The sequence below is a fragment of the Hakea prostrata genome, chromosome 11 (genome assembly GCF_041222555.1).
Source record: "Hakea prostrata isolate BN-2017 chromosome 11, UWA_Hpros_2, whole genome shotgun sequence".
NCBI lineage: Eukaryota > Viridiplantae > Streptophyta > Magnoliopsida > Proteales > Proteaceae > Hakea > Hakea prostrata.
This window is the reverse complement of record NC_142610.1, coordinates 18,066,813-18,080,508: the sequence shown is the minus strand read 5'-3', so window position 1 is coordinate 18,080,508 and position 13,696 is coordinate 18,066,813. Positions and strand designations below refer to the sequence as shown.

General features: G+C 35.0%; 2 protein-coding genes across 2 annotated transcripts; one reads left to right on the top strand and one right to left on the bottom strand.

Moving 5' to 3' along the window:
* Nucleotides 1-1,773: 1,773 nt before the first annotated feature.
* LOC149000528 (beta-glucosidase 18-like) lies at nt 1,774-5,087 on the bottom strand. Its single transcript, XM_089139176.1, has 12 exons — nt 4,953-5,087; nt 4,708-4,774; nt 4,480-4,541; nt 4,142-4,217; nt 3,969-4,043; nt 3,789-3,876; nt 3,433-3,697; nt 3,149-3,264; nt 2,741-2,993; nt 2,537-2,639; nt 2,172-2,292; nt 1,774-1,981 (listed from the first exon to the last, which is right to left on the bottom strand). Exons 1-12 carry the CDS (start codon nt 5,085-5,087, stop codon nt 1,774-1,776), a joined length of 1,569 nt encoding a protein of 522 aa, XP_088995302.1.
* A 5,827-nt stretch (nt 5,088-10,914) lies between these two features.
* LOC149000527 (UDP-glycosyltransferase 88B1-like) lies at nt 10,915-13,312 on the top strand. Its single transcript, XM_089139901.1, has one exon. The coding sequence runs from the start codon at nt 11,040-11,042 to the stop codon at nt 12,405-12,407; it is 1,368 nt and encodes a 455-aa protein (XP_088996027.1). The 5' UTR covers nt 10,915-11,039; the 3' UTR covers nt 12,408-13,312.
* Nucleotides 13,313-13,696: the final 384 nt, after the last annotated feature.

The following is a 13,696-nucleotide window of genomic DNA, read 5'->3' as shown; positions in this document are numbered from 1 at the left end:
GATTTCTTTGAGTATTCCTTCACAAACACACGCCTTTTCTTAAGTACTCTCTAGACAGCTGAGATTCAAAATTTAGACCCTATAGACACTTTACAAGGAAAAGAACATTGTTTCTCCACATGTTATGTTGTTGGTCATTCTCTTCAACACAATGCAAATAATGCTTGATGGGGTAGATTTTTCTTACCCTCCCACCCCAATCTTTTAATTCAATGTCCAGGTCACATAGCATTAACTTTAATTATCATATCCAAATTTGATGTTCTTTAGTTTTATATACGAAGTCTACTAAAGCATAAAACGTAACGTACCTAATGTACAAATCTCCCATGCTTAGTAGGATTTGGAGAAGGTCAAATGTACATAGCCTTGCTCCTACTTCTAAAGAGGGTGTTTCCACTAGTTTGACTTCGATTAAACCACTACTTCTCGAATCGTATTCATTAATTTATTTCCTGATGCAGCTAGCCTTGAATCCAACATGACAAGTCCACCCAAGTAAGGAAATTGGCCTATATTCAGCTTATTCCAACACTAGCCTGGTCCATTTATAGTTTAAGTATAATTTCAGCCTAAGTATTACTTCAAATATTTCATTTTGACTTTGTTATTCTCTATGCATTGGAGCTTGCATCAAGGAGCATTGCAACAAAACTACTACAGTGGAACTTCCATTAAGGAGCATGGATCAATCCTACTTCATCGGAGCTTGCTTCAAAGCACTTTGGAACAACACTAGTTTTTGAAATTTTTTACTATTTATTATATTAATTTCTAGCTTAAAGACAACTATAGGTTTTATGTCAATCTCAACAATTAAAATCCCTTTTTAATTAAGGGGTTAAGATTTCGTAGTAATTAGATACTTTTCGTTAACTTTACCTATAAAAGGCTATCTTGTTTTGTAGACAGAAAAAATAGAAGCTTGAATAATGAATTATTGGCTAAGAGCACTTTCATTGAACCTTGAAGAATTCTACCCTTAAAAACCTTGAAGAGTTTTCACTCTTTCCTTAAAGAGTAGGAGTGTTCCCTAACTTTGCACTAACCAATCTGAAAGAATTGATGCCCTTAGATCTTTCATTGGAGACCAAGAAGAGCAGCCTTTGTTCTATCATCCCCTTCATTTTCTACCAAGACACCCAAATATGTCCACCCATATTCTCTCACTTCCATCCTCATCTGGTCTAGTTCCAATCTTTATCTGAGGAAACTCAAAATACAAAAGTTGTAGAGTTACGAGTCATTGAAATATTGGCTCTTATGAATCAAATCAATCTAACCTATGTTGAAAAAGATACACCATTTTTCCTGAACCACTACAGCACAAAAAATTTTACTCGTGATTGTGACCAGTTTCGGTGTGTACTAATCAATCTCCTGATCCTATTGATCCAAAATATCCTCTTGGGCTACACCATTTTCAAACAAACTCAGTTAGCCCAAACCAGAGAATTTTCGTCATCTCATCTTATAAACGAAGCTACAGTTGCACTCTCTTATAAGCTTCAACTATGGATTAGAGTGGATAGTACAACAGATCTAAAACAAAACTTGAAGAAAAGAAAGAAATTGGTAGAACCTAATGTGACATGATATATTTGGTATCATCTACATAAGAGAACAATTTCTCTAGCCATACATTGATTGCTTTACAAAAGAAAATGCTCTCTTTCCCTAATTCTTCAAACGGTTCCTCCTATTCACCAAGAAGTCGCATTCGCATTCCTAGGTACAAAAAAAAAAATACTGAAATGGTAATTAAGATACAATTTACATTTGAAGTTTATTGTCCACCACTGGCTCCAGAAATTTCCTTTCACCAAGAAATTGTTTATACCACATTGAAGATAGTTTTGGTATTCTCTCAAGTGTGTTATAGTCTACATAATGAAGTCCAAACCGCACAGTGTAACCATTTGTCCATTCGAAACTATCAAGTAAAGACCATGTGAAGTAGCCCCTTAAATCAGCTCCATTACTGCAGACACCATGAGAGAATGTGATATTAGTTAAACAAGTCAAAATAATCCATTGTGGTCTTCTTCATCTATTTTCCTTTCATATAATTTGTACTTTATATCAAAACCAATAAAACCTAGAGTTCCTAAAACCAAACTAACCTGGCGATTTACCATCTTAACAGTAAAAGAAAGTCCTTATTTGTAGACATCATAACATACCTTAAGGCGTTCACAAGGGAAGTCAAGTGACCATTTAGGTATTCTATTCTCTCTATATCAAGTACAAAATCGTCGATAGAAGTGGCAGGATTGTTTGCATCCGGATACCCTGAAAAGAAAGGGGAAAATCATTTCACTTAATGTCATTCTTAAGTTTTTGAAAAAATTTCATCCAAAATCAAAGACTATGGAAGTTTCTGTCGACGAAATGAATATAAATTTTAAGGGGAAAATATTTTGTATACAGTTGTAGTTTTAACCGTTGGATGGAGATGTGTACAATGTATAACTTCTCTCATTCCAATCGAACCATCTAAATGACTAAGTACAATGTACCCTGATATTATATTTACCATTTCCAGTGATGAACATAGGAATGTTGTTGTATCTGTCCTTGTAGTACATTACTATTTTCTCCATACTTGAAGGAACCACATAAAAATCTTCCATTTCAGTCTGGTAAAAGGAAGGAAGAAATAAGTTATTAGTTAATTAAAAAGTAAATCAAAGACATGATATTTGAAAATAATTTTGAATTGGAGGAAATAATTTCTTACAGGTTTTCCTATAAGGCTGCCATCATCTCTTTCACCAGTCACACGAACAAACGCTTCTGTTTGAGATGCAACAGTTTCACATGAAGAGAACAAGCAATCTTGTGCATATAGACTTGTGAAATGACTAATTCCAATAAAATCCAACTTCTTGTCTAACTTTTGTTTATCTTCCACAGAGAATTTTGGCAACCTTGGACCTAAAATTCTTCTCATTTCTGGTGGATATTCACCAAACATTATGGGGTCCAATATCCTGCACGTATCATAAAGAAATGCAAATTAACAATTTAATTAATAAATAAAAAAGTGTAAAACTATAATTATCCTATAATTAAAGACCTTAATTACACATTTATTAATATATAGAAGGCAAATATCTGGAAAAAAAAATAATACAAATTTAAATACCATGCATTGTGAAAAGCAAGGCCCCTTTTGGCTGCTCTCTGGTCTAATGATGTATTGCTTATTGGCTCATACCAAATTGAATTCATGACAATTCCAATCATACCTCTTTGCTTAACCTAGTAGAAATTCATTATAAATAGAATTAGACAGTTGATACAAGATTAATTTCAAGGCAAAGCAACCAAGCAGCTAGCTCCCTCTCTTTCTCTATTCATCTTGAGATGAAGCATAATGATTGAAAAGAAATACTACATAAAATTAAGATGAACTTGATTTAATTTTACCTGGTATTTTTCCTTGTAAATTTCAACTGCAGTGGCATGAGATAATATTACATTGTGTGCAGCAACGTAAGGTTCAATAGCTGGATTTCCATATTGGCAATTGTCATCTGATGATTGGTCAGAATTGGAGCAATGTTTTGGTGGCATTCTCCCAGTGATGTAACCATACTTCACCATCAGGTTTGGCTCATTAAATGTGGTCCAATACTTCACTCTGTCACCAAATTCTTTGAAACACGTCTCTGCAAAATGCCCAAAATCTTGCCTGTATGAAGCAGAAGCGACCCATCAATGATAATTCTAAAAAGAACAAATTTAAGTCATTTACTCAGAGAGAAATATAGCCAGAGACTTACTGTATTTGTGGGTTCAGCCATGACCCATATCGATCTTCAAGTTCTTGAGGAATATCAAAATGGTTCAGTGTAACAAATGGTTGTATTCCTAGTAGGATCAGCAGCATGGAGGATCGATCAGTATTTTTTTAACATAAATTACTGTTGTGTTGTGACAATATCAGTTTTCAGCAGGATTACCTCTAATTAAGAGGGCATTAATTAATTTTTTGTAGAATTCAATCCCTTCCTGATTAGGTTCTCCGAATCTTCCTCCTATTAATTATCAAAATATATATAAACAGATCTGAATAACCTCCATGTAATTAAATTAACTAATCAAATTAAAACATAAAAGTGTAATAATCACTTACTAGGGAGGACTCTAGACCATGAAATGGAGAATCTATGGCTGTTTACTCCCAGGGAATTTATCATCTCCACATCTTCCTGTTTGATTCAAATTCATCAAATTGATTAGTCAAAATTTCACTACCCTAAGCTCCAACTAGGTGTTGGGGGCATGAAAAAAGCTTGAAAACTATATAAGAAATAAATATTTTTTTCTTTATTTTTATCCTATAACGACGTATATTCAAGTTAAGCTCCTGGTCTTGTTAGTCTGTGGATTCATACTGAACCTCATAAAAAAGACACACAAGTAATTGGTAACAAGTATTTTATTAAGTGCTGATGAAAAATGGTATCTTACCATGTAACGATTATAGTGATCAACTGCAATGTCGCCATTGCTCCCATCCTTGATTGTTTGTTCTGAAAATAGAACATAAACACTAGTTTGTAAGAATGAGTAGATTTGTTATTTTTGATTTATACATATTATCACACTGCCAGCCTCTGTAATAGTTGGAGCTTCTTCATGCACTAAGTAACCCATAATTTCTATGATAAAGAAATAATGTGAAACTGAGGTATTTACCTCGCAAATGAGTGAATATATCCCAATTGCTGCAGCTTTTATTTCCTTGTAAGTAGGCTCCCTCAGTCTAGACAACAAATTTAGAAGAATAAAATTGTGTTTGATCTTCTTATTACCACTGGTTGAACAATTAAAACTGTTTCTAGTTATTATTACTGTTACTACAAAAAACTTTCTGCTTGTAATGCTTGATACCTTTCTTCTTCTATAAGATGAAAGAAATGAAGAATAGAACATCTCATTACCTGATAAGCAGAAGTTGCAGTTCCAAAAAGAAATGTGGGAGGGAATTGGTTTCGACGCACCAAACAACTTGAGAAAGGAAGAATGGTGATCAGTTGAAAAACACAAAATGCTATCAATAATAATGGTTTCTTCATCTTGGAATTCCTGCAATAAACATATATCGTTATGTCACTTCATCTATGGAAGTCTATATATAGACACAGAGGGATAGGGACGAGCAGATTTCTTGCTCATATGTAAAATAGACTATGTGTTTTGACAAATTATCTGGTTTGACAATTGGGTAGGTTTGGCTCTTCATTTTTAACCAATTCTTGGAGGCTTGTTTCATGCTTGTAGCCTGCATGCACCTGTTACATGCCAATGTGCAGGAGATCTTATGCTGATTTCCATTTTGTTATGCTCTCCAATGCCTTATCTCAAAAGAGACTTTGACCACAATGGTATGTATATGTCTAGGGTTCCCACTCCTATGTTTCTTGGGTTTCAAGTTAGGGTGTAAATTTTGGAACTAAACCGGTTCAACACTGGCTAGTTTAATACGATATGGAATGGGGATAAAAAACAGTGGTCAATTTTGGGCTGGTTTGGTCCAGCATAGTAGTGTCCTGGTAGCTTGAACTGGGTGGACCAAATCACAATCTCGATTGAACCTTTGAAAAAACCAGCCCACTTATACCTAATATAAAGAGATTCAAGTCAAAATATTTTGACCTTAACCTACTCTTAGAGCCAAAATTCTAAGCTTAGATCTTGTTTGTGCTTAAGATAAATTAGGACGGTCAAGATCAAACTTACACCCTAATATAATATAAAACAATCAAAATCAAATGCAATAAATTTTAAGTGGAAAAAAAATTGATAGAGATTGGAAAGAGAGAGAACTTCATTAATAGCTAATGAAACTGCACTTTTAACGTTAACATCAAATATTATTCTTAGCAGCAAATTTTTTAGGGAGAAGAAGTGGCGTCATACCACCTAACCACCCATCCAAAATCTGAAAAGTCAAATTGTTACAAAATGGAAGATTCTAGTTTTTTGTTTAGGTAATAGCGTTTAGTTTCCACTAAAGAAAAATAATACCTTTCATGGATAATTGCTGCTGTCGTTTTGTATTATAACTTAATCATTAATTGATTTTTTTAAAATTTTTTTATATAAAGTTGCTATTGCCTCCCTCACTTCTAATCGTGTTCATAACCTATTGCAGTCAGATGTTTAATGCCTATTTTACCTTTCTAGAATTAAGAAGCTAAAAGACAGTATTATCTTCAATTAGAAAAAATAATATAAAATATCAACTTTACCCTTGTATATATATTCTTGTCATCTTGGATTCCAAAAGTCTCAATATTATAGCGTAATTACTAAAGGGACCTTGCTCTTTATCATTGAGAAGAAGAGAAAGATTTTTTATTATTATTATTATTTTTTTTTGACAAGAGAAGAAAACGATTTAGCACTTTAGGTTTAGGGTTAATTTCTCCACTAATTATTAAGGGTAGTAATGTAATTTAATATAAAGTGCAAGTAAGTAACATAAAACCTCAGTTGTTTAGGATTTTTGAATAAAGCAAAGATGCGATGTCATCACTTAGCTAACAGAGCTTATATAATAGTAAGAGGGCAACGGTAATTACAAAAAAAAAATCTAAGATTAGATTAGTAATTTCAAAAAGTATAGGGGATAAGGTTGTAATTATGCTATAGTACAGGTGGCAACATTAATTATCCTTACCTTTTAATATTTTGAACACCATTTAATGTAATTAAAGGTTCTCAACAAAAGTTAACTTGAAATGCATTGTTCAATTGCAAAGATCAATGTCTCATAGTATGAGCTTAAGAATTCGAATCTTCTTGACGTCAAGGATGAAGTCCCATCATGTATTTAAATAGTTATAAAGCTACCCCCTAAGGATGTTATAGAGGTACATGAGAAGTACTCAAATGAACCCCAGTGCAATAGAACCTGTGTAAAGAAACGTTTTTACAATGCTACTTTGACTTTACGTTTTAAACTATTATTTCTTATTATCATAACCTTAATAGCATCAATGCAGCCAACTCCATTTAGTCGGGATAAGGTTATAGTTGTTATTGTGTTGTTGTTGTTTGTACGTTTGGACTTTATTTCCTTCTTTCCTTCTGGACATACAACTATTGTCTTGCATGTTGCATGCATATATATATATGCTCTCAAATATATAATGCATATATATATATGCTCTCAAATATATAATGTGTTGCATGCAGGAATTTTTTGAATACGTAAGGTGATAGTATCCATGAGTTTTTATTCTTTTGTCCTCTGCTTACAACACCTGAGAATATTCTATGTGCATCCCCTTCATCATGTATTTTTACTTGTATTCGACAAGAGATTAACAACTTGGCTAATTAAATCAAGAGAAATTTGTATATTTGCTTGTTTGAATTATTGAAAATATTATCCTATTATGAAAAGTGAATTTGTCAACTGTCAATTTTTTTATACAAAACATCTATTTCTAATAATTTTTGTTTGGCTATTTTAGTTTATAATGATGAATGAATGAGATGTGTTTGTCTATAATTTGTTACTAATTAAGTAGAAGTCGACGTATTAATTGATTCTTTACCCACCATGTTTGAGTGTCTTGAAAGGAAATACAACCCCACAGTAACCATGGAAGAACTGGTTGGTGACAAAAGTCAAAGATTTAGAATATATATTGTCTGGTAAGACAAAATAAAATAAAATTAATAAATGATTATGGAATTTCTTTTTCTTATTTAATAAATGTCACACATTTCCTTTTTCTAGGATACATATTTTAATATGTGTATGATATAATTTTTATTAAAAAAATATAAATATATTATTTCAATATATTTAAAAAAAAAGTCTACCGAATTTTGGTTGGTATGATTCTTATGCGTATTATCAAAGAAAGAAAACCAAAATCTTCTAGATTTGGTATCAAACTTGTTAAGATGAAATAATGAAAATTTCACTTATGTTATTGTTCGAACATTCCCTTATTGATTAGAATGCAAATATGAATTCTAGAACCGCAAGTGGTTCTTAAAGTAAATAAGAATTTAAGAGTCAAATCCCCTTGAGGCCGGAGGCAAAGTCTAACAAACAAATCGCTTAAAACTGGGCCTAACTAAATTAGCCCAAAAATTGAAAATTAAATAAAGTGAACACTGGAAATGGTTTTACTTATAAAATACATTCATTTCTCAAGCAAAGATTTGGACTTCTTTTGAGAAAAAATAATTTATGAAAATTGATAAAACCTGTAGGTCTTCAAATGGAAAATTTCAATCTGACTGATCTGCTTGACTTTTGTGATCTTATGTTTTCTTAGAATATGAACTTGGTTATTCTTTATTTTTATTATTACTTGCTATGGCATCTGGCTTGTTCGAAATGAGACTAATGCCACCCACACTGAGGCTCAGCCTCGTCGGGTTTTAGACTTTGTCAACAAATGGATAAAAGATCTTAGTCTCAGACCTCCTAGTAATAGCTCTCTGGAAAACCATCCTATGATTTTCTACCTTGATGTCTGTTGTTGTAAAGCTTTTGATCCGGCTGAGTTTTCGAGTGATAATTTCCTACCATGTGCAGGGAGTACATATGAATAGGGTGGCTGGACAGGTTGTTGCTAGGTCATCGTTTTGCGTGGTATTCTTCACCGCTGTTTAGTTGGAAGATTCCAATCAAGAAATCAGTTGCAATTGGTCCTTTGGGGTCTCATGGAAGGTCTTTCATATGCCTACTCTCATGGAAGATCTGGACAACAGTCGATGAGCTAACGAAATACATTCCCGGCCCTCAAATTGCATGGCCAATTGAAACGTTGGAAGATCTTTTTACCATACAAGGACTATCAAGGTTAAGATTGAACCTTTTCAACAGTGAGGAATCCAAGCTTGATTGTGCACTGTTGCTAATAATACAACATATAAAATCTTATAAAAAATATTGGAGGTTGTGCTCCTACCAAACTGGTGTAAATGTTCCATGTAATATCACTTTGTTTCTATCAACAACAACAACAACAACAAAAATAATAATAATAATAAAATTAAATAAAATGATAAATATAGCAATTAAACGGAAAACCTATGGGAATTTTGATAAGCCCAATTGCTCACTAGTTGTGGGCTTGAAGTAGAGTCCGGATCAGCGGCCCGTACGGGGAGCACAAAGTGCTCTCCCCTTGCTGACCACAAACATCAGTAGGGCCCACAGTAAAAAAATACTTTTTGGAAAATAAAATAAATTTTTTTTCACCGTGGGACCCTTGTGTTTGTGGTCGGGCTGGGGCCTCGCCCCCCCAACGGAGAGAAGATCCGGATTCCTTGAAGTGGGCTAAGGTTAATCTTGAAAAAGGCATAGGAGCCTGGGTGATTGAAAATGCATCCGATCTTTCTTTTGTCTGCTTGGGTTTTATTGCTGTGATTAGCTGTTTTTTCGATTCCTTGATCAATGACTAGGGTTTTGGGCTGGAAATCAAAATTAAATCCTTTGAATTTTTTTGGTAAGAATCAAAATTAAATCCTTTGAATCGATGCTATGATGAGGAGCTTTTGACATCTGTATCTCTCGTACATGTGAATTAGAAAAAAACCGAATCGTATAATATGAATATTCTTATAAAAAATTGCATGATTTTTTTTTATAAAAATAGTCACTTAATATTTCAATTAACAAAATTAGTTAAAACACATATTTTTACCTACAAATTTAATCCTACTATAAATTAGGCAACATGAAAGCAATGAGACAAAAAAAATAAAAAAAATACACAGAGAGATTGGAGTTGCAAAAAGAAAGATGAGTTTTAACGATAAAAATGTCTTTTAAGTATGAAAAATCACTATTTTTGTTACTGAATTTCTGTTGGTTTTATAAATTCAAAGTTAGTTTTAGCTAATTTTGTTAATTGAAATACTATGTAACTAATTTTGTATAGAAAAACATAAAAATAATTAATCATGAAACTTTTTTTCTTATAGGGAATAACAGATTTTTATACATAGAAGTCAAGGATATTACATACGCCATCTACAACGCTCACCACAACCTTTTCATTTATCATGTAGTTTTCGTTCTTCCTATTTACATCAATAAACCCTCATATTTGGGTTTTTTATTCAAGCCTACAAGGATGGAATCTACGTAGGTACTAGAGTATGCTAACACGTGTTCATAGAAGTAACAAACACGAAAATCCTATCGTTATCAAGTTGTGCATTGAGCTCCATGATTTCCCACAAAATAGAGAACATGCAATGAGAAAGAAGATCAATATCAAACCCTAGAAACCCAATCATGAATCTGGACAACATCAAAGATGAATATGAAATGATGAAGAATCCAACTGAATTATCTACAGATGGAAGAAAAAAAAAAAAAAAAAAAAAGAGTATATTTCTTTTGGTAATTATCAGTGAGAAGTTAAGAGGGGTAAAATTTTGTTCCTTTGATTAGTGTTTCGATTCTTCTTGTTCGGTTATGTTTTTCAAGTGATTCAAGTTGAATCCATTCACAGAATCAAGGTAACCAAACAGTTTTTAGACAGATTCACTTTTAGAATTAAGGTAACCAAACAGTTTTTCAGACAGATTCACTTTCAGAATCAGGATAACCAAATGATTTTTTAGACATATTCACTTGTCAGAATTAGGAGAACCAAACAATTTTTTTATGACGAAGACGATCTTACAGAACCTAATTCCACATAATCATGATTCTATAGAAACATGACTCTGAAGCGGATTCCAGGGAATTACGAAACCAAACGTGGCCTTAAGTTTCATCCGAGAGAAATCGGGGTTGAGTTTGTAAATATAGGAAGTCTCAGGGTGAATAATTATAATTATTTAAAATTATTAAATATAAAAACCCATCGACTACATCTCAACCGTTCGTTGCTTCCAGGATATGTGTCCCTGCATAGGACCATAGGCATTGAACAAAAAACGGATACATTAACAAAAACTCAGTTATAAAGTTTCTTGAGTCTTTCCTCTCTGTCTCTCTCTCTCTCCCGCACAGACACACACACACCAGACAAGGATCAAGGATGCAAGACAGCATAGTATTGTATCCTTCTCCAGGGATCGGCCATCTGGTCAGCATGGTGGAGTTTGGAAGATTCATCCTCCATCACTATCCTTCCTTCTCCATCACCATCCTCATGACCACCACACCTTCAGACCTTGACTCCACCGCTGCTTACAGCCGCCGCATCATCTCCACAACCCAATCCATCATCTTCCACCACCTCCCAACCGTATCTCCTCCTCCACCCTTTACCAGCAGCCATGATGGCTTCCTCTTTGAGGTCCTTCGTCTCAACAACCCAAACGTTCACCACACCCTACACACCATCTCCCAAACCACCAACATCCGAGCCTTTGTCATCGACTTCTTCTGCAACCAAGCTTTCGATGTCGCCACTTCCATCAACATACCCACTTACTACTTCTTCCCTTCTGGTGTTGGAGGCCTCGCTGTTCTCCTATTCTTTCCAATTATAAACAACACCGTCACTGAAAGCTTCAAAGATATCAACATTGATCTTCAATTCCCAGGTGTTCCACCCATCCCATCAATGGACATGCCAGTACTCCTTCTCGATCGAACCTCTAGCCCTTACAAATACTTCCTAGACATGTCTACTAAAATAGCAAAATCAAGAGGAATTATTGTCAACAGCTTCGAAGCTCTTGAGCCCAGAGCACTCAAAGCAGTATCTGATGGAATTTGCATCCCTAATGCTCCAACCCCACCAGTTTATACCATAGGACCACTCATTGCGGAAAATGATCGAACAGGTGGTGAGTGTTTGATCTGGCTTGACTCACAGCCCTGCCGGAGTGTCATCTTCTTATCTTTTGGTAGCTTAGGTTCGTTCTCTTCGGCACAATTGAAAGAAATTGCAGTTGGGTTAGAGAACAGCGGTCACCGATTCTTGTGGGTGGTGCGCAGTCCACCGGGTCTGAGCTTGGATGCTTCACTACCAGAAGGTTTCTTGGAACGAACCAAGCAGAGAGGCATGGTGGTGGAGTCATGGGCACCACAAGTAGCAATACTGATGCGGGAATCGGTAGGTGGGTTTGTGACTCACTGTGGCTGGAACTCGATTTTGGAAGCTGTAAGCGCTGGAGTACCAATGATAGCATGGCCACTATATGCTGAGCAACGGATGAATCGGGTGTTTTTGGTAGAGGAAATGAAGCTCGCAATACCAGTGGACGATTCGAAAGAAGGGTTTGTGAGTGCAGCTGAAGTTGAAAAACGGGTTCGACAGATTTTGGATTCTGAGGAAGGGAAAGATATCCGAGAACGAGTTAAGAAGATGAGAGCTGCTGCAAATGCTGCGAAGAGCAAGGGTGGATCGTCTTGTGTTGCGTTGGCCGAGTTGACTGAGTCATGGAAGCGAAATTGAAGGTCAGCCGATTTAGTCAACATTTGGACTGATAGGTGAATTGGTAGATCGAACGAAATAAATTATTATCACCACCTAATTTGGCTTTTCTCTCACCCTCGTGCATCTGTCATGTTTTATAGGTTTGAGTGGCTGTCGCTTTCACTTATTTTTAAGTGTCTTGGTATAAAAGTCCTGCTGTCCATGTGATCCCATAACATTTTTTTTTATTAATAATGGTAATGTAAGGATTTGTCTTTCCATCTGTGCTGTATGCAAGGTGCGATGTTTTGGTGAAGTTCGCCGATTCATCCCTTAGCGAACCTGGTTGAACCGGTGAATTTTGCTGACTTGTTGTCGATATTTCAGGTGGTGAGTTTGAGCATCTTGTCAGAGGTGGAGTTGAGATGACTGGCAACAGAGGCGAAGAAGCAAAATTGTATAGATAGATAAATCGGTTGATTCAATTTGATTTACTTGCAGAGAAGGAGTTAAGTGTCTATTGCGGGAACGCAGTCTGAACCGATGACAAAAGCGTGGATCCAAGCAGGTGAAACCGGGAGGTGAGGCACCGTCTCGGCCTCCCTGCTATGTCTTATTCATCCCAATCTCTGATTGGTCAAGAAGACCAGAGGCGACAATGTAATCGAATCGAATGTAACTAGTAGAATGACAGGCTCTAAAATTTGTGTTTCAGGTTTTACGGTTATTTTTTTTTGACTTGTTTCAGAGAATCGGAGGTTGTTGCAGAGGAGTTGCGGAGGAGGAGTTGTAGAGAATCTGAGGTTTTTCTCTCATTCTTTGGCGGTCGAACCTTCGAGGCTGCTGGAAAATTGTGTATTTCACCGAAGTTTTGGCGATATTCGCGGCCAATTTTCCACAAAATTTTGCAATATCATTTTCGCTTCTTTTTTTAAATTGCTCTCCTATCAAACTCTGTGAAATTCGCTGATATGTTTTATCTTGGCAGTATGGTGTGTTGTATTCCTTATTTGGTTTCTTCTGATGATAATTTTAAAACAAAGATCAACCGAGGGTTAGAAGTCTAAAATGAATGCTAAGAATTCCAATTCAAAATGTTTTACATGCTAAGAATCTCAATCCAAATTCAACTCATAGTTTTTGCAATGCTTTCGCAAATGCACATAATAAAAATTAAGGTTTGTTTTTGAAATGCAATCACCAACTATTTATCATTCCTCGGAATGTGCAAGTTATTTTTGAACGAATTTCATCCCTCTTTACGCTCAGTTTTTAGTGCCAAAGTGAACTACATGAATCCAGAGATTGAAATCTCTAGATCATGACCC

Coding starts and splice junctions, on each gene's coding strand:
- LOC149000527 (XM_089139901.1), top strand. CDS start 11,040: ATGCAAGACAGCATAGTATTGTATCCTTCTCCAGGGATCGGCCATCTG.
- LOC149000528 (XM_089139176.1), bottom strand. CDS start 5,087: ATGAAGAAACCATTATTATTGATAGCATTTTGTGTTTTTCAACTGATC. Junction 3,265..3,432: donor TTTACAAGGAAAAATACCAG/GTAAAATTAAAT, acceptor AATTTCTACTAG/GTTAAGCAAAGAGGTATGAT. Junction 2,640..2,740: donor GCAGCCTTATAGGAAAACCT/GTAAGAAATTAT, acceptor TCCTTTTACCAG/ACTGAAATGGAAGATTTTTA.